Source organism: Diplotaxodon limnothrissa, linkage group LG3 (genome assembly GCF_057381915.1).
Source record: "Diplotaxodon limnothrissa isolate DT_005_m linkage group LG3, D_limnothrissa_male_GT1.1, whole genome shotgun sequence".
Lineage (NCBI taxonomy): Eukaryota > Metazoa > Chordata > Actinopteri > Cichliformes > Cichlidae > Diplotaxodon > Diplotaxodon limnothrissa.
This window is the reverse complement of record NC_140598.1, coordinates 14,602,086-14,622,725: the sequence shown is the minus strand read 5'-3', so window position 1 is coordinate 14,622,725 and position 20,640 is coordinate 14,602,086. Positions and strand designations below refer to the sequence as shown.

Sequence of the window (20,640 nt, the reverse complement as noted above, 5' to 3'; positions counted from 1 at the left end):
TTGTGCTGAGATGAATATGATGTGAAAGTTGTGCTGACACTAAACTGCAGACATCAGGCTGATATTATACTGATCCACACTGAGGATCTTCATGGTAAAGTCTGTTTTCTTCTTCTCTGGTTTAGTCCATTGACTGCAGCAGAACAATGTTCACATTTCAAACAGTGAGACTCAACGTATGGCCCGCGGCCCACACGCGGCCTGCCCACCTTTCCTGATTCAGAGAGAGGGGACCCTGATTAACTGTGTAGTGTTCTTCCTCACAGTTCTAAGTATCAGACACAACAATGAATAATCCACAGCTGACTGTCTTTAGCAGGTCAAAGGTCACGGCACACAGCAGACAGTGGGAAATATTATAACTCTGATCATTTATCAGCACATATCCATATGTATAAAAACAAAGCTGACACTGTGAGACTTGATCAGAGGTGTGATCATCACAGCAGAGGCCTTTGTGTCAAAGTCACTGAGGATCAAACAGAAACACATGAAGCAGATTTTCCTGTTCTGGCTTTTTATAGCAGATAACCTTCAAAATATTCTGCAGTCCATCAAAAACTGAAGCAAACCATGAATCAACATGTGAACATGAGCTGATGCTGCTGAAGTGAAGCAAAGTTACAGAGGTTTGATTACAGACACAGCTGAGAGTTTGTAATCTGTCATCATTTTAAAAGGTTTACATTTCTTCAGTATATCCACATTTGCAGCTGGTACCTCAACCTCCACTTGTCCAACACAACTGCTGTCCACTGCCTCCATGACATTGTGATTTTGCTGTTGGTCTTCTGTCAGATCTTCATCAATCACTTCTGCACGGGGCACACCTTCAGACTCTGCAGCTGCATAACGAAAGCCTGTAAGATAAAATTAGACATAAGGTAAATGTACACCAATATTCCAATGACAGGTGTGTGATTCATCTGGAAGTTATGTGCGGATTAGTGTACAGTGATAGCAATTTAGTATGTTTTTAGAGGGGGGGGGGGTTGTTTACCTCCGATGGGTGCTCTTTTTCGCTTCCGTTGCGTACGCCTTGAGTGCCGGTCCGAGTCTGATACAGGTATGTCGTGGATTTGTTACATCCATTTCATATGCTGGTTTGCCTGCAATAATGCCAAATCATAAGCTACTCAGTCGACATGATGTGGTTCTGCAGCATCACACATTAGCATGTTTTATCTCATTATCTATGACCTCAGCACGTTGAAAATAACACTAAAAGCCTTTCAAGAGTGATATGAATTAATTTAGAACTCACCGGAAAGAAAATGCCGTGAGCAAACCAACAAAAAGCTGGGGATTGCAGAGAACTCGATATCCGCTCGTCTCACCGCTGCAATCCAAGCCTGACGTCTTTGTTTAGTAATATCGGATACATGGGATCCCTCACGTTGCCTCCAGGATGGAAAACGATGAAAAGAGAGCCCGTTATCCAGCTTCTTGCCTTCACGATCGTGTGATCTAACGTTGCAACCGACAACACAACACGTACGATCCATAGCTGAAATGGTATCCTTTGGCTGGCCTACTGTCATGGCGGAAGGGGGCATGGCCCATCTCCCGTGACATCACGCTCCAAAGCCCTATAGGTGGGAAAATGTACCATGTCGACCAATCAAAAATGATATGGAAACATGACATTTGGTTGTTTAGCAAAAGGGGGAAGTTTTAGGAGTGACCGGCAAGAGAGAGCGAGTGAGCGAAAGAGAGAGAGAGTTTTGATACGTGAGAGATTTGTGACGTTTACCGTGTTTGGTCTCAAGTTAGTTTGTTGTCTTGTGTATTTAGTGTGTAGCTGTTGTTTTGTTTTGTGTGTCAGTTCTACTAGTGATCGTCACAGTTGCTGCCTTAAAGCCAACAAAGGCAGATTGCAGTGTAAACGCTGAGTGACACACCTGCTGTCAGACCTGCAGGTTTATCCCTGTGCTGTTCTCATATGTGTTAGAGTGACACAAACTATTGTTTGACACCTGATTGTTCTGTAAATAGTTTGAAATGATTATATGAAAAACGTCTGAGCCTTGGCTGCATTTTTTGGTAAATAGTACCATATAACTTTGTTGTTTGCAAAACGTGTGCGTATTTTTAAAAGTGTACAATCTCTATTTGCATTTCAAGTTATGAAGATGATTCGTTAAACATGTGTGTGGTTTTTACAGTCAAAATATCACTTTCTACTTGTATTTTAAATTTTGTCTGAATTTAGATAAATTGTGCTGATACAGTTGGTCAAAATGAGAAAATAACAGATTGGCAAGATGAACTGTTTTTAAAGGTAAAATATAGAGGCCACATCAAAAGTAGTCAAGAAGGGTTAAAGGCTAAAAGCAAAGTTGTCACCAAGTACTGTTTATATTTGTGTGTATTGCTGCAGCTTTTTTGAGTATTAATTTGGTGCCTTTGTGTGAAATAATGGTATTGTGAGTGATCCATATAGTCACAAAGAATAGCCACTTGTTTCTGTGCTACCAAAGTTCCCCGGCTTTCATTCAAAATGTGTTTATCGTCAGCACCTGCACATTAAACTACTTAAACATTATAAATGTCTTCAAGCTCACACTGAGGCCTGTGGGGTACTATCAGCCACTGAGACAGTACACACATTTATATGTGTTTGTATATGAATATTTCATACTTTAAGACTGCCTGTTTATTTAAGGGAGATGAACAAAATACATTGGAATTGTACAAAATAATATCATGGATGATAAATTCAATAGATTTTAAGTAGATGCTTGTGCATTCTTAAAGTCTTATATGTTGAACTGAACTATGTGATCTGTTCAAAGCCTTAATCTTAATTTGAAGTGAAATGTGCATTTTGAGTTTATACACTATGTATATAAGGCGACCGTTTCCTTTTGCAGTATTTTTGTGTGGTGTACTTTTCTATGTCTTAACAAAAGGGGAACAAAGGTGTTTAAGTTCACCTAGGATGATGTGTTTTAATTTTCACATGGTCTTGCTTGAATTTGACCCTGACAAAGGCGTATGAACTCTGTCAGCTGTTTGGAGTTTCCATTTTCTAAACTTCTACATTCTGAACCTTCTTCAGCTCTGAACAGATGATGAAACACTGAATGATTTCAAGCTCACACTTTGTCTAATAAACTTACATCTTTCATTCTTTATACAGATTGGAGAGCTGTGGTTTGTCAGAGATCAGCTGTGATTATCTGGCAGCAGCACTGAAGTCCAACCCCTCCCATCTGAGACAGCTGCACCTGAGCTGCAACAACAAGCTGCAGGATTCAGGAGTGAAGCATCTGTGTGGTTTCCTGGAGAGTCCAGGATGTGGACTTGAAACTCTGAGGTCAGTCAGCATGTTTTAGTTGTGCTGAGATGAATATGATGTGAAAGTTGTGCTGACACTAAACTGCAGACATCAGGCTGATATTATACTGATCCACACTGAGGATCTTCATGGTAAAGTCTGTTTTCTTCTTCTCTGGTTTAGTCCATTGACTGCAGCAGAACAATGTTCACATTTCAAACAGTGAGACTCAACGTATGGCCCGCGGCCCACACGCGGCCTGCCCACCTTTCCTGATTCAGAGAGAGGGGACCCTGATTAACTGTGTAGTGTTCTTCCTCACAGTTCTAAGTATCAGACACAACAATGAATAATCCACAGCTGACTGTCTTTAGCAGGTCAAAGGTCACGGCACACAGCAGACAGTGGGAAATATTATAACTCTGATCATTTATCAGCACATATCCATATGTATAAAAACAAAGCTGACACTGTGAGACTTGATCAGAGGTGTGATCATCACAGCAGAGGCCTTTGTGTCAAAGTCACTGAGGATCAAACAGAAACACATGAAGCAGATTTTCCTGTTCTGGCTTTTTATAGCAGATAACCTTCAAAATATTCTGCAGTCCATCAAAAACTGAAGCAAACCATGAATCAACATGTGAACATGAGCTGATGCTGCTGAAGTGAAGCAAAGTTACAGAGGTTTGATTACAGACACAGCTGAGAGTTTGTAATCTGTCATCATTTTAAAAGGTTTACATTTCTTCAGTATATCCACATTTGCAGCTGGTACCTCAACCTCCACTTGTCCAACACAACTGCTGTCCACTGCCTCCATGACATTGTGATTTTGCTGTTGGTCTTCTGTCAGATCTTCATCAATCACTTCTGCACGGGGCACACCTTCAGACTCTGCAGCTGCATAACGAAAGCCTGTAAGATAAAATTAGACATAAGGTAAATGTACACCAATATTCCAATGACAGGTGTGTGATTCATCTGGAAGTTATGTGCGGATTAGTGTACAGTGATAGCAATTTAGTATGTTTTTAGAGGGGGGGGGGGGGGGGGGGGGGGTGTTTACCTCCGATGGGTGCTCTTTTTCGCTTCCGTTGCGTACGCCTTGAGTGCCGGTCCGAGTCTGATACAGGTATGTCGTCATGCCCCATGTGCAGTGTTGGTGCCCAGTCTGGATTTGTTACATCCATTTCATATGCTGGTTTGCCTGCAATAATGCCAAATCATAAGCTACTCAGTCGACATGATGTGGTTCTGCAGCATCACACATTAGCATGTTTTATCTCATTATCTATGACCTCAGCACATTGAAAATCACACTAAAAGCCTTTCAAGAGTGATATGAATTAATTTAGAACTCACCGGAAAGAAAATGCCGTGAGCAAACCAACAAAAAGCTGGGGATTGCAGAGAACTCGATATCCGCTCGTCTCACCGCTGCAATCCAAGCCTGACGTCTTTGTTTAGTAATATCGGATACATGGGATCCCTCACGTTGCCTCCAGGATGGAAAACGATGAAAAGAGAGCCCGTTATCCAGCTTCTTGCCTTCACGATCGTGTGATCTAACGTTGCAACCGACAACACAACACGTACGATCCATAGCTGAAATGGTATCCTTTGGCTGGCCTACTGTCATGGCGGAAGGGGGCGTGGCCCATCTCCCGTGACATCACGCTCCAAAGCCCTATAGGTGGGAAAATGTACCATGTCGACCAATCAAAAATGATATGGAAACATGACATTTGGTTGTTTAGCAAAAGGGGGAAGTTTTAGGAGTGACCGGCAAGAGAGAGCGAGTGAGCGAAAGAGAGAGAGAGTTTTGATACGTGAGAGATTTGTGACGTTTACCGTGTTTGGTCTCAAGTTAGTTTGTTGTCTTGTGTATTTAGTGTGTAGCTGTTGTTTTGTTTTGTGTGTCAGTTCTACTAGTGATCGTCACAGTTGCTGCCTTAAAGCCAACAAAGGCAGATTGCAGTGTAAACGCTGAGTGACACACCTGCTGTCAGACCTGCAGGTTTATCCCTGTGCTGTTCTCATATGTGTTAGAGTGACACAAACTATTGTTTGACACCTGATTGTTCTGTAAATAGTTTGAAATGATTATATGAAAAACGTCTGAGCCTTGGCTGCATTTTTTGGTAAATAGTACCATATAACTTTGTTGTTTGCAAAACGTGTGCGTATTTTTAAAAATGTACAATCTCTATTTGCATTTCAAGTTATGAAGATGATTCGTTAAACATGTGTGTGGTTTTTACAGTCAAAATATCACTTTCTACTTGTATTTTAAATTTTGTCTGAATTTAGATAAATTGTGCTGATACAGTTGGTCAAAATGAGAAAATAACAGATTGGCAAGATAAACTGTTTTTAAAGGTAAAATATAGAGGCCACATCAAAAGTAGTCAAGAAGGGTTAAAGGCTAAAAGCAAAGTTGTCACCAAGTACTGTTTATATTTGTGTGTATTGCTGCAGCTTTTTTGAGTATTAATTTGGTGCCTTTGTGTGAAATAATGGTATTGTGAGTGATCCATATAGTCACAAAGAATAGCCACTTGTTTCTGTGCTACCAAAGTTCCCCGGCTTTCATTCAAAATGTGTTTATCGTCAGCACCTGCACATTAAACTACTTAAACATTATAAATGTCTTCAAGCTCACACTGAGGCCTGTGGGGTACTATCAGCCACTGAGACAGTACACACATTTATATGTGTTTGTATATGAATATTTCATACTTTAAGACTGCCTGTTTATTTAAGGGAGATGAACAAAATACATTGGAATTGTACAAAATAATATCATGGATGATAAATTAAATAGATTTTAAGTAGATGCTTGTGCATTCTTAAAGTCTTATATGTTGAACTGAACTATGTGATCTGTTCAAAGCCTTAATCTTAATTTGAAGTGAAATGTGCATTTTGAGTTTATACACTATGTATATAAGGCGACCGTTTCCTTTTGCAGTATTTTTGTGTGGTGTACTTTTCTATGTCTTAACAAAAGGGGAACAAAGGTGTTTAAGTTCACCTAGGATGATGTGTTTTAATTTTCACATGGTCTTGCTTGAATTTGACCCTGACAAAGGCGTATGAACTCTGTCAGCTGTTTGGAGTTTCCATTTTCTAAACTTCTACATTCTGAACCTTCTTCAGCTCTGAACAGATGATGAAACACTGAATGATTTCAAGCTCACACTTTGTCTAATAAACTTACATCTTTCATTCTTTATACAGATTGTGGGACTGTGGTTTGTCAGAGATCAGCTGTGATTATCTGGCAGCAGCACTGAAGTCCAACCCCTCCCATCTGAGACAGCTGCACCTGAGCTCCAACAACAAGCTGCAGGATTCAGGAGTGAAGCATCTGTGTGGTTTCCTGGAGAGTCCAGGATGTGGACTTGAAACTCTGAGGTCAGTCAGCATGTTTTAGTTGTGCTGAGATGAATATGATGTGAAAGTTGTGCTGACACTAAACTGCAGACATCAGGCTGATATTATACTGATCCACACTGAGGATCTTCATGGTAAAGTCTGTTTTCTTCTTCTCTGGTTTAGTCCATTGACTGCAGCAGAACAATATTCACATTTCAAACAGTGAGACTCAACGTATGGCCCGCGGCCCACACGCGGCCTGCCCACCTTCCCTGATTCAGAGAGAGGGGACCCTGATTAACTGTGTAGTGTTCTTCCTCACAGTTCTAAGTATCAGACACAACAATGAATAATCCACAGCTGACTGTCTTTAGCAGGTCAAAGGTCACGGCACACAGCAGACAGTGGGAAATATTATAACTCTGATCATTTATCAGCACATATCCATATGTATAAAAACAAAGCTGACACTGTGAGACTTGATCAGAGGTGTGATCATCACAGCAGAGGCCTTTGTGTCAAAGTCACTGAGGATCAAACAGAAACACATGAAGCAGATTTTCCTGTTCTGGCTTTTTATAGCAGATAACCTTCAAAATATTCTGCAGTCCATCAAAAACTGAAGCAAACCATGAATCAACATGTGAACATGAGCTGATGCTGCTGAAGTGAAGCAAAGTTACAGAGGTTTGATTACAGACACAGCTGAGAGTTTGTAATCTGTCATCATTTTAAAAGGTTTACATTTCTTCAGTATATCCACATTTGCAGCTGGTACCTCAACCTCCACTTGTCCAACACAACTGCTGTCCACTGCCTCCATGACATTGTGATTTTGCTGTTGGTCTTCTGTCAGATCTTCATCAATCACTTCTGCACGGGGCACACCTTCAGACTCTGCAGCTGCATAACGAAAGCCTGTAAGATAAAATTAGACATAAGGTAAATGTACACCAATATTCCAATGACAGGTGTGTGATTCATCTGGAAGTTATGTGCGGATTAGTGTACAGTGATAGCAATTTAGTATGTTTTTAGAGGGGGGGGGGGGGGGGGGGGGGTTGTTTACCTCCGATGGGTGCTCTTTTTCGCTTCCGTTGCGTACGCCTTGAGTGCCGGTCCGAGTCTGATACAGGTATGTCGTCATGCCCCATGTGCAGTGTTGGTGCCCAGTCTGGATTTGTTACATCCATTTCATATGCTGGTTTGCCTGCAATAATGCCAAATCATAAGCTACTCAGTCGACATGATGTGGTTCTGCAGCATCACACATTAGCATGTTTTATCTCATTATCTATGACCTCAGCACGTTGAAAATAACACTAAAAGCCTTTCAAGAGTGATATGAATTAATTTAGAACTCACCGGAAAGAAAATGCCGTGAGCAAACCAACAAAAAGCTGGGGATTGCAGAGAACTCGATATCCGCTCGTCTCACCGCTGCAATCCAAGCCTGACGTCTTTGTTTAGTAATATCGGATACATGGGATCCCTCACGTTGCCTCCAGGATGGAAAACGATGAAAAGAGAGCCCGTTATCCAGCTTCTTGCCTTCACGATCGTGTGATCTAACGTTGCAACCGACAACACAACACGTACGATCCATAGCTGAAATGGTATCCTTTGGCTGGCCTACTGTCATGGCGGAAGGGGGCATGGCCCATCTCCCGTGACATCACGCTCCAAAGCCCTATAGGTGGGAAAATGTACCATGTCGACCAATCAAAAATGATATGGAAACATGACATTTGGTTGTTTAGCAAAAGGGGGAAGTTTTAGGAGTGACCGGCAAGAGAGAGCGAGTGAGCGAAAGAGAGAGAGAGTTTTGATACGTGAGAGATTTGTGACGTTTACCGTGTTTGGTCTCAAGTTAGTTTGTTGTCTTGTGTATTTAGTGTGTAGCTGTTGTTTTGTTTTGTGTGTCAGTTCTACTAGTGATCGTCACAGTTGCTGCCTTAAAGCCAACAAAGGCAGATTGCAGTGTAAACGCTGAGTGACACACCTGCTGTCAGACCTGCAGGTTTATCCCTGTGCTGTTCTCATATGTGTTAGAGTGACACAAACTATTGTTTGACACCTGATTGTTCTGTAAATAGTTTGAAATGATTATATGAAAAACGTCTGAGCCTTGGCTGCATTTTTTGGTAAATAGTACCATATAACTTTGTTGTTTGCAAAACGTGTGCGTATTTTTAAAAATGTACAATCTCTATTTGCATTTCAAGTTATGAAGATGATTCGTTAAACATGTGTGTGGTTTTTACAGTCAAAATATCACTTTCTACTTGTATTTTAAATTTTGTCTGAATTTAGATAAATTGTGCTGATACAGTTGGTCAAAATGAGAAAATAACAGATTGGCAAGATAAACTGTTTTTAAAGGTAAAATATAGAGGCCACATCAAAAGTAGTCAAGAAGGGTTAAAGGCTAAAAGCAAAGTTGTCACTGTTGGGTCTGTGTTTCCACAAGCCCCGCTAATTCTAGAGACTTATTCATCATGAAGAAAACAAGACAGTCGATCGATCGATTATTTGCGAAAGGGAGGCCTCGTCTGTGTCCACCACGAAAATGACCACAGATCTGACCTCCTCCTGCTACCTTTTATTGGGAGACAGTTCACACAAAACACGTCAGAACAAAGCCACGCCCCCTTTGTTCTAAGACAAAGCATTTTATGTATATGTGTGAACTTCTGTAAGAGTGTGTGTGTGTGTGTGTGTGTGTGTGTGTGTGTGTGTGTCAGTCAGACCTCCTGCTGACCAAAGGGTCATAAACCCAGGAAGCTTACATCAAAAGAAACAGATCTTTCAGATAGGATGTATCTACAATAAAACCTCCCCCAGCACAGAGTGGTTGGAGAGGTGGTCAGGATCAAAGGAATGGCTTTGATCCTACTGCTTGAACTAAGACTGTACAAATTTAAGAAACACAATGGCAACATTCAACAATTAGACTTAAGAGTCACCAAGTACTGTTTATATTTGTGTGTATTGCTGCAGCTTTTTTGAGTATTAATTTGGTGCCTTTGTGTGAAATAATGGTATTGTGAGTGATCCATATAGTCACAAAGAATAGCCACTTGTTTCTGTGCTACCAAAGTTCCCCGGCTTTCATTCAAAATGTGTTTATCGTCAGCACCTGCACATTAAACTACTTAAACATTATAAATGTCTTCAAGCTCACACTGAGGCCTGTGGGGTACTATCAGCCACTGAGACAGTACACACATTTATATGTGTTTGTATATGAATATTTCATACTTTAAGACTGCCTGTTTATTTAAGGGAGATGAACAAAATACATTGGAATTGTACAAAATAATATCATGGATGATAAATTAAATAGATTTTAAGTAGATGCTTGTGCATTCTTAAAGTCTTATATGTTGAACTGAACTATGTGATCTGTTCAAAGCCTTAATCTTAATTTGAAGTGAAATGTGCATTTTGAGTTTATACACTATGTATATAAGGCGACCGTTTCCTTTTGCAGTATTTTTGTGTGGTGTACTTTTCTATGTCTTAACAAAACGGGAACAAAGGTGTTTAAGTTCACCTAGGATGATGTGTTTTAATTTTCACATGGTCTTGCTTGAATTTGACCCTGACAAAGACGTATGAACTCTGTCAGCTGTTTGGAGTTTCCATTTTCTAAACTTCTACATTCTGAACCTTCTTCAGCTCTGAACAGATGATGAAACACTGAATGATTTCAAGCTCACACTTTGTCTAATAAACTTACATCTTTCATTCTTTATACAGATTGATCAACTGTGGTTTGTCAGAGATCAGCTGTGATTATCTGGCAGCAGCACTGAAGTCCAACCCCTCCCATCTGAGACAGCTGCACCTGAGCTGCAACAACAAGCTGCAGGATTCAGGAGTGAAGCATCTGTGTGGTTTCCTGGAGAGTCCAGGATGTGGACTTGAAACTCTGAGGTCAGTCAGCATGTTTTAGTTGTGCTGAGATGAATATGATGTGAAAGTTGTGCTGACACTAAACTGCAGACATCAGGCTGATATTATACTGATCCACACTGAGGATCTTCATGGTAAAGTCTGTTTTCTTCTTCTCTGGTTTAGTCCATTGACTGCAGCAGAACAATGTTCACATTTCAAACAGTGAGACTCAACGTATGGCCCGCGGCCCACACGCAGCCTGCCCACCTTTCCTGATTCAGAGAGAGGGGACCCTGATTAACTGTGTAGTGTTCTTCCTCACAGTTCTAAGTATCAGACACAACAATGAATAATCCACAGCTGACTGTGTTTAGCAGGTCAAAGGTCACGGCACACAGCAGACAGTGGGAAATATTATAACTCTGATCATTTATCAGCACATATCCATATGTATAAAAACAAAGCTGACACTGTGAGACTTGATCAGAGGTGTGATCATCGCAGCAGAGGCCTTTGTGTCAAAGTCACTGAGGATCAAACAGAAACACATGAAGCAGATTTTCCTGTTCTGGCTTTTTATAGCAGATAACCTTCAAAATATTCTGCAGTCCATCAAAAACTGAAGCAAACCATGAATCAACATGTGAACATGAGCTGATGCTGCTGAAGTGAAGCAAAGTTACAGAGGTTTGATTACAGACACAGCTGAGAGTTTGTAATCTGTCATCATTTTAAAAGGTTTACATTTCTTCAGTATATCCACATTTGCAGCTGGTACCTCAACCTCCACTTGTCCAACACAACTGCTGTCCACTGCCTCCATGACATTGTGATTTTGCTGTTGGTCTTCTGTCAGATCTTCATCAATCACTTCTGCACGGGGCACACCTTCAGACTCTGCAGCTGCATAACGAAAGCCTGTAAGATAAAATTAGACATAAGGTAAATGTACACCAATATTCCAATGACAGGTGTGTGATTCATCTGGAAGTTATGTGCGGATTAGTGTACAGTGATAGCAATTTAGTATGTTTTTAGAGGGGGGGGGGGGGTTGTTTACCTCCGATGGGTGCTCTTTTTCGCTTCCGTTGCGTACGCCTTGAGTGCCGGTCCGAGTCTGATACAGGTATGTCGTCATGCCCCATGTGCAGTGTTGGTGCCCAGTCTGGATTTGTTACATCCATTTCATATGCTGGTTTGCCTGCAATAATGCCAAATCATAAGCTACTCAGTCGACATGATGTGGTTCTGCAGCATCACACATTAGCATGTTTTATCTCATTATCTATGACCTCAGCACGTTGAAAATAACACTAAAAGCCTTTCAAGAGTGATATGAATTAATTTAGAACTCACCGGAAAGAAAATGCCGTGAGCAAACCAACAAAAAGCTGGGGATTGCAGAGAACTCGATATCCGCTCGTCTCACCGCTGCAATCCAAGCCTGACGTCTTTGTTTAGTAATATCGGATACATGGGATCCCTCACGTTGCCTCCAGGACGGAAAACGATGAAAAGAGAGCCCGTTATCCAGCTTCTTGCCTTCACGATCGTGTGATCTAACGTTGCAACCGACAACACAACACGTACGATCCATAGCTGAAATGGTATCCTTTGGCTGGCCTACTGTCATGGCGGAAGGGGGCATGGCCCATCTCCCGTGACATCACGCTCCAAAGCCCTATAGGTGGGAAAATGTACCATGTCGACCAATCAAAAATGATATGGAAACATGACATTTGGTTGTTTAGCAAAAGGGGGAAGTTTTAGGAGTGACCGGCAAGAGAGAGCGAGTGAGCGAAAGAGAGAGAGAGTTTTGATACGTGAGAGATTTGTGACGTTTACCGTGTTTGGTCTCAAGTTAGTTTGTTGTCTTGTGTATTTAGTGTGTAGCTGTTGTTTTGTTTTGTGTGTCAGTTCTACTAGTGATCGTCACAGTTGCTGCCTTAAAGCCAACAAAGGCAGATTGCAGTGTAAACGCTGAGTGACACACCTGCTGTCAGACCTGCAGGTTTATCCCTGTGCTGTTCTCATATGTGTTAGAGTGACACAAACTATTGTTTGACACCTGATTGTTCTGTAAATAGTTTGAAATGATTATATGAAAAACGTCTGAGCCTTGGCTGCATTTTTTGGTAAATAGTACCATATAACTTTGTTGTTTGCAAAACGTGTGCGTATTTTTAAAAGTGTACAATCTCTATTTGCATTTCAAGTTATGAAGATGATTCGTTAAACATGTGTGTGGTTTTTACAGTCAAAATATCACTTTCTACGTGTATTTTAAATTTTGTCTGAATTTAGATAAATTGTGCTGATACAGTTGGTCAAAATGAGAAAATAACAGATAAACTGTTTTTAAAGGTAAAATATAGAGGCCACATCAAAAGTAGTCAAGAAGGGTTAAAGGCTAAAAGCAAAGTTGTCACTGTTGGGTCTGTGTTTCCACAAGCCCCGCTAATTCTAGAGACTTATTCATCATGAAGAAAACAAGACAGTCGATCGATCAATTATTTGCGAAAGGGAGGCCTCGTCTGTGTCCACCACGAAAATGACCACAGATCTGACCTCCTCCTGCTACCTTTTATTGGGAGACAGTTCACACAAAACACGTCAGAACAAAGCCACGCCCCCTTTGTTCTAAGACAAAGCATTTTATGTATATGTGTGAACTTCTGTAAGAGTGTGTGTGTGTGTGTGTGTGTGTGTGTGTGTGTGTGTGTGTGTGTGTGTGTGTGTGTGTGTGTCAGTCAGACCTCCTGCTGACCAAAGGGTCGTAAACCCAGGAAGTTTACATCAAAAGAAACAGATCTTCCAGATAGGATGTATCTACAATAAAACCTCCCCCAGCACAGAGTGGCTGGAAAGGTGGTCAGGATCAAAGGAATGGCTTTGATCCTACTGCTTGAGCTAAGACTGTACAAATTTAAGAAACACAATGGCAACATTCAACAATTAGACTTAAGAGTCACCAAGTACTGTTTATATTTGTGTGTATTGCTGCAGCTTTTTTGAGTATTAATTTGGTGCCTTTGTGTGACATAATGGTATTGTGAGTGATCCATATAGTCACAAAGAATAGCCACTTGTTTCTGTGCTACCAAAGTTCCCCGGCTTTCATTCAAAATGTGTTTATCGTCAGCACCTGCACATTAAACTACTTAAACATTATAAATGTCTTCAAGCTCACACTGAGGCCTGTGGGGTACTATCAGCCACTGAGACAGTACACACATTTATATGTGTTTGTATATGAATATTTCATACTTTAAGGCTGCCTGTTTATTTAAGGGAGATGAACAAAATACATTGGAATTGTACAAAATAATATCATGGATGATAAATTAAATAGATTTTAAGTAGATGCTTGTGCATTCTTAAAGTCTTATATGTTGAACTGAACTATGTGATCTGTTCAAAGCCTTAATCTTAATTTGAAGTGAAATGTGCATTTTGAGTTTATACACTATGTATATAAGGCGACCGTTTCCTTTTGCAGTATTTTTGTGTGGTGTACTTTTCTATGTCTTAACAAAAGGGGAACAAAGGTGTTTAAGTTCACCTAGGATGATGTGTTTTAATTTTCACATGGTCTTGCTTGAATTTGACCCTGACAAAGGCGTATGAACTCTGTCAGCTGTTTGGAGTTTCCATTTTCTAAACTTCTACATTCTGAACCTTCTTCAGCTCTGAACAGATGATGAAACACTGAATGATTTCAAGCTCACACTTTGTCTAATAAACTTACATCTTTCATTCTTTATACAGATTGATCAACTGTGGTTTGTCAGAGATCAGCTGTGATTATCTGGCAGCAGCACTGAAGTCCAACCCCTCCCATCTGAGACAGCTGGACCTGAGTGACAACTACAAGCTGCAGGATTCAGGAGTGAAGCATCTGTGTGGTTTCCTGGAGAGTCCAGGATGTGGACTTGAAACTCTGAGGTCAGTCAGCATGTTTTAGTTGTGCTGAGATGAATATGATGTGAAAGTTGTGCTGACACTAAACTGCAGACATCAGGCTGATATTATACTGATCCACACTGAGGATCTTCATGGTAAAGTCTGTTTTCTTCTTCTCTGGTTTAGTCCATTGACTGCAGCAGAACAATGTTCACATTTCAAACCTTCAAAGAAGAAGAAAAATCCTCCACTGGATAATTCACTGTGAAACTCTCCAACTCTTCATTCCACCTTAAAGTCTGTCTGACACTGAAATCCAAAGCAAAATGTGCGTTTGCTTTACAGACAGCAGTCCAACACAAACATACACACATCATCCAAAACACAGTCCAACATCCAAATCTCCTCCACTGCCAGCATGAATGATGGGAAAGAGAAGGAGGAACACTCTGACATTCAGGGTTAGAATGAGTTTCATGAAGCAGACTGTGAAGATCAAAGCTGCATTAGAAAGCTTACATGAATGAATGAGTGGACAGAAGTGGACAGAGATCATCTGAAGCACTTCAAAGGCTTTAAATCAGCACATTTCTCTTTATTCTTTATCAACTCTGTTAGTTTCTCTCAGTTTTCTGTGGAATGAAGCTAACAGCAGGCTAATAAGATGCTGACCAATAGGTTTCTATTAAAGGTTGTAATTTGTATATGAAAAAGTGCTTTGGCTCAGCAGGGATCAGCTTACAGGTAGAATACAGCTGCTGGATGGGATTAGCATGTCATAGCTATCTACCAAACTGCTAACTGGGGGATTTCAGGCCATCTATGGATCATTTTTGCTAACTGTTTATTCAGCTTAGGCTCACAGGGCTGCAGCCTGTGCCCTAGCTGTCATAGGGCAAGAGGCGTGGTCCACCTGCACAGGTGAGCAGTCCATCACAGGGCCAACAGAGAGAGACAGAGAAGCACTCTCTCACATCCACACCTACAGCCAATTTAGAAGCACCAATGAACCTAAGCAGCATTTCATTGGACTGTGGGAGAACATCCAACCTCCACAGAAAGGCCAACAAGCTTCAACCTACAACCTTCTTGCTTTAAGGCACTAGTGCGAACCACTTTTCCCCATTTCAGCCCAAATCCTGCATCTTCCTGTTTCTGACTCCAGGCCAGCTCCACTAACACTTTCTCATCAGACACTGCCACCTAGTGGAGGAAGTCTTAGTTCCATTTGAAGCTTCAGATGACAGTTAGTTCCTTTACAAAGAGGTGGAGGTGGTGGGGCCACAGCACCATCATCACTGAGTGCCATAGGACACTTAACCTTTGTTTCCATATGCTGGGAACTTCCTGTTGTTCCAAGGAGGACTGGAAAATGTGTGAAAATCTCCCAGTCAGTTCCTCACAGCACACTTCAATCATTTCCCTCCCACAGCATCAGGACCAGGGCTTTTTCTCTCTTTGGTCCCACTAAGAGATTTCCACACAAACACCTCATCAGTGGGACTCTCAGAGCTACCAGCCCTTTGCTACAATCACAAAGCTCTTCATTGAAATCAATGATATCAAAGCTGGAATCAAATGAGTCCAAGTCTTCTGCTGATTCAGCATCACATTCATCTTTGCTCCTTGTTCTGCATCCCCACCATGGACTTCATTCCTTTCCAAGCCAGCCTTGAGTGTCCTTTATTCAGCTCATCCTCTGCTTTACTTTTACACCTGATTTTAGCTGCTTTATCTCTCTTTCAACAAGTTTCTGTGCCTCCATCTTTTTCTTCTCTCCCTCATAACAAGACAGCTTCTTCTGCCTGAGAACATGTTGGAGTGATTTACTAATCCAGGGCTGCTTATTGGGGAAAATACTTCCTGTTTCCAAAGTAATCCCCATTTTTCCCAGAAAGAGATGTAAGTAGAAATCGATGATCTCAGTGAGAACATGAGCCTTTAAAAAGTCCCAGTGGGTGCAGTCAAAGCAGTCCCTCAGTCCCAGTATAGAGTCTTTGGTCCAGACTGGAACAACTGTGTGCCCAGTTTGAGCTCTCTTCAGTGCTGTGACCTGACAGACCCAGAGGGGCCATCACATCACATTTAGAAGCTCCCCTAATGGAGCCACAACACATGTCCAATACTTAGTCTGTCTTGTTGGACCAACTGGAAGAAATGATTCAAGGACTTAGTCACAGAACAGAGATTCAAATCTCCAAAATCCAACTGGCTGCATCAGGACATATAGTCTAAAACTCTGCACAGTTTCCTGTTTGAAGCTGCTTCCTGTTGGCTTCAGCTGTTTGGAGTTTCCATTTTCTAAACTTCTACATTCTGAACCTTCTTCAGCTCTGAACAGATGATGAAACACTGAATGATTTCAAGCTCACACTTTGTCTAATAAACTTACATCTTTCATTCTTTATACAGATTGAGTCTCTGTGGTTTGTCAAAGATCAGCTGTGATTATCTGGCAGCAGCTCTGAAGTCCAACCCCTCCCATCTGAGAGAGCTGGAGCTACAACTTAACAACCTGAAGTATCCAGATGTGAAGCAGCTGTCTGATCTTCAGCAGAGTCCAGACTACAGACTGGAGACTCTGAGGTCAGTAGAGTAATGGAGTGAGTGGGTGGTGCTGTCAGCAGTATTGTACTAAACACAGTCAGTATGAAACAAAGATCCAGTGTTTCCTGTAAAGCTGCAGCTTCTCAGTGAAGCTGTGAGAGGAGAATGGTGACAGGCTTCAGGATTGGACACAAACACTTCCTGTTTCTGACCTTTATGGTCACCATGGTAACGGCTGACACGCTCTGATCAAACACTGTCAACAGCCAATCAGCTCTCTGAACAAAGCAGCACGCAGACCAATGACTGCATTCGTTTCCAAGTTTAAAGCAGTGAAGAACACAGTCTGTAGGTGAGGAAGAATTTAGTGAGAGCAGATGTTTGGATGGAATTCCTCCAGTTAACAGCTGGAACCGTCCATCTGGATTGTTGGGCTTGTTGTTGGGGTTCCTACAGAGCTCAGAGTGGACACACCAAGGTTCTTCTAATGAATGAAAGTCCAAACTCAAACTAGGAGGGAAAAACATTTTCATCAACTTCAATAAAAATCCAAAGATTAGAAAAAGTGAAGCAACAATGAGTCCTAGTACAGTCCCAGCACTGAAGTCCCTGCTGCTCTTTATACTGGATGTGCTGCATCACTGACTGACAGCTGATGAAGAGTCTCTGGAAACACTCGTTTATCTCCTCTGCTCTTCCTTCTTCTCTCTGCAGGTGGAGCTGATGATGGTAAACAGGACGGTGTGTGTGCTGAGAGAGGAGGAGCTGTGTCCTGATGATCCAGAGAGGTTGAAGCAGCAGCAGCTTGTGTGTAGAGACGCTCTGACTGGGCCATGTTACTGGGAGGTGGAGAGGAGAGCTTCATCCAGCAGTGACTGACAGAGGAATGAGAAGAAGTGCAGATGACTGTCAGTGCTGCAGAGTGAACTGCTCTGAGAACAGCTCCACTGTCAGACACAATGTAGAGTCCAGCATCATCCCTGTGTGTCCCTCTGGATCTGACAGAGGATCATCAGTGTATCTGGACTGCTCTGCTGCTGCTCTGTCCTTCTACAGTCTCTGCACAGTCTCTGTCTGACTCTGGCTACATTTTTGGCATTTATATTCTTGGTTGCTCTCTTTATATTTTTCACATGCAAAATGTGCCCATCTTTGGCAAGATTCACACTGCACCTGGAAAGGAAAAATAAATGGCTCATATTCTGTTTGGTGAATACTATTACTCAACATTTTAATTATGATTGGCAAGTAATGATACTAAGACTTATGTGTTTCTTTTGTTTTGTTTTGTTTTACCATTTCAATCATGCTGCGGTCAGCGTTAGCATCTAACATGGAGCAAACAATGCAGTAGTCCTCAGCGTTCCCTGAAACACAATCATAGTTAGGTTTTAATCAAACATTATTTATTGAATAATTAAAAAATAATAGTACATTTTTTCCAAATATACTTCCTGGAAAATTAGTCTAAATTAGACTTTGAGAAGGGTCTTATCTGAAAGTGTTTGAAGAGCACTATTTGTACTGTGCTGTTTGAAAAGCACTATTTAAATTGGAAGTACGCACTAACGTGATAAGGACTTTACTGGACTTACCTCGATTTTCAAGTAGGGTCCAAGCTATCTGCATTCGCTCCAGCACAACTGGCTCTGTAGTGGTTGACACCTCACTGACCTCTCCAAAATCAAGGTAGTGTTCTGCAAACTGTGAGATTGATCATAATTAGAATGTAAAGTCTTAATTAGGTAAAGGATAGGATAATTATAAGCCACAAGGCTTCAGCCTATTCCTTTTTCAGTTACTGTATGATTAAGTACTTCTATGTAAAATGATCATCTTTGTTGTTGTTGACCGAAATAACTTTCACTTCACTTAAATTCACTTAAAGTCTTAATTCTAGCTAACAAGAAACTGAATCATTTGAATAAGGGTTACCTTTAACAGTAAAACTCCACAACTGCTGGAATCCTGTCGCTTGTTGTGTTGCATAGTCTGTAACTGCCACTCCATGGTGTCTTCATGCCCTCTCATCCTCAGAAAATTCCTAGTTGAACAAAAGTGTTTGTAATGAAACAAGATTTTTTTTTTAATCTAAGAATAACACCTCAGTATCATACATACCTCCAGTTGCGCAGAATTTTCCTGTCATAAACACCTTCATTCCCATGGGGTCTATGAGCAGTATTTTCTGTGCAGAAATGTTGACAATCTAAAGAAAAAGTTAAATTAAAAATTACAATTGTTTGTGCCACTGAAAACTTATTTAAAAATAACACTTTGTGCAAGAAACTGCTTCACAACAAATTACGCAAATTAATAACAAAATGAACACATACCACAAGAATCCAGTGTGTACCAAAGTTCACAGGGCACAGCCACGTCTTCAACTGGGAACTTCATCTGTGGGATTGGAAGTGCAGAGTAATTTGGATTTACTTAGGTACCATGCGTCTCAGGGTGTTTTCAAATATAGTCTTCTTTAAAGGAACCGAACTCTTTCCTCAGCAACAGAAAGGAGTCAACTGTTTGGACCACTTCTGAGCTTTCAACATACCAGTTGAGGCATCTGAACTGCCCAGAAAACAACGAGCTTGCAACTACTGAACAGAGCAGGTGTGCAGCATTCTGCACAAGTATAGAAAAATGTTATAGAACAGTAAATAGGGTTTTTTTTAATTTCAAAATTAGTAGGTAAATGACATTTCTTACTTACCTTTCGTCTGTCAATAACACGGTGCAGATATGCATCAATGACCTGTTTTGAAAAATCTGAGTTTATACAACAACAGCAACAATTTTTGAAGTAACTGCTTGAGTGCTGTACACAAAAACATCTAAAGGAATCGAATTGCTGATAAAGGTTCTTTCTGCATATACTGGAACTGGGTATTATGATGTCACAACATCTGTGTTGTGGTTGATAACATTTTTTCCTATTGAAGTGAATGGGTGAAACCTTATCAGAGTTTTGCAATACAAACCCCCCGACATACCCGCACATTTTAAACTATTAATGGTCTCTGCACTGCAAATGCTTCAGAAGGAGCAGAACCTCGAAATCAGAATCAATAATGATAAGTTCTCTTACCTCATCAGAAACCACCGTGACCCCTGCAGTGTTCGAAAAATAACTTGTATGGTCCAACAGCTGCCTCCAAGCGCCCAGTATCCTTTGCACGCCATAGCCTCTTTACTAAAAGAAAAATATGATAAGTTAGCTTAGGCATGCATGAGATTTCTAGTGGATACGCTTGGTAAAGGCCGACGGGCCACAACAGGAAAAAGTCAATACAATAGGCATGCATTTACACGCAGAGAAATAGGAAAGGTACAGCGGGTGGGCAAAATAGAAAATTACTGACAGGCAGATCCATTTCCAGACTTCCACAAGCTCAGTGCACGTTTCTTTACATCCAATATGAGTTGAAGACTGCAAAATGCAAACAAAGTCATGCAACAGTCAATTAAGTTGCAACGCCAAACTGGCAACAAATGACCAACTGGTCAAAAAGAGTTGTTCACTATGTCACCTTCATTTTCTAAGCTTTGTTTCTGGGAGGGAAGTTCTTGTTCACGCGTTTCTGGTCCTGGAACACAATTAAACTCCTTGTGTCAGCCGTTTTGGGTGC

The 20,640-nt window shown here is 41.1% G+C and overlaps 1 protein-coding gene across 1 annotated transcript; it reads left to right on the top strand.

The window, feature by feature from the left end:
- The first annotated feature begins 4,920 nt into the window (after positions 1–4,920).
- On the top strand, positions 4,921–17,063 carry LOC146634637 (ribonuclease inhibitor-like). Its single transcript, XM_085349923.1, has 3 exons — positions 4,921–4,949; positions 6,524–6,700; positions 16,877–17,063. Exons 1-3 carry the CDS (start codon positions 4,921–4,923, stop codon positions 17,061–17,063), a joined length of 393 nt encoding a protein of 130 aa, XP_085206049.1.
- Positions 17,064–20,640: the final 3,577 nt, after the last annotated feature.

What these genes read in the sequence shown, in the direction of transcription:
- LOC146634637 (XM_085349923.1), top strand. Translation starts at nt 4,921, where the DNA reads ATGGCGGAAGGGGGCGTGGCCCATCTCCC. An exon ending in GGGGGCGTGGCCCATCTCCC is followed by an intron (nt 4,950 to 6,523) that starts GTGACATCACGC and finishes TTCTTTATACAG; the next exon opens with ATTGTGGGACTGTGGTTTGT. An exon ending in TGTGGACTTGAAACTCTGAG is followed by an intron (nt 6,701 to 16,876) that starts GTCAGTCAGCAT and finishes TTCTTTATACAG; the next exon opens with ATTGAGTCTCTGTGGTTTGT.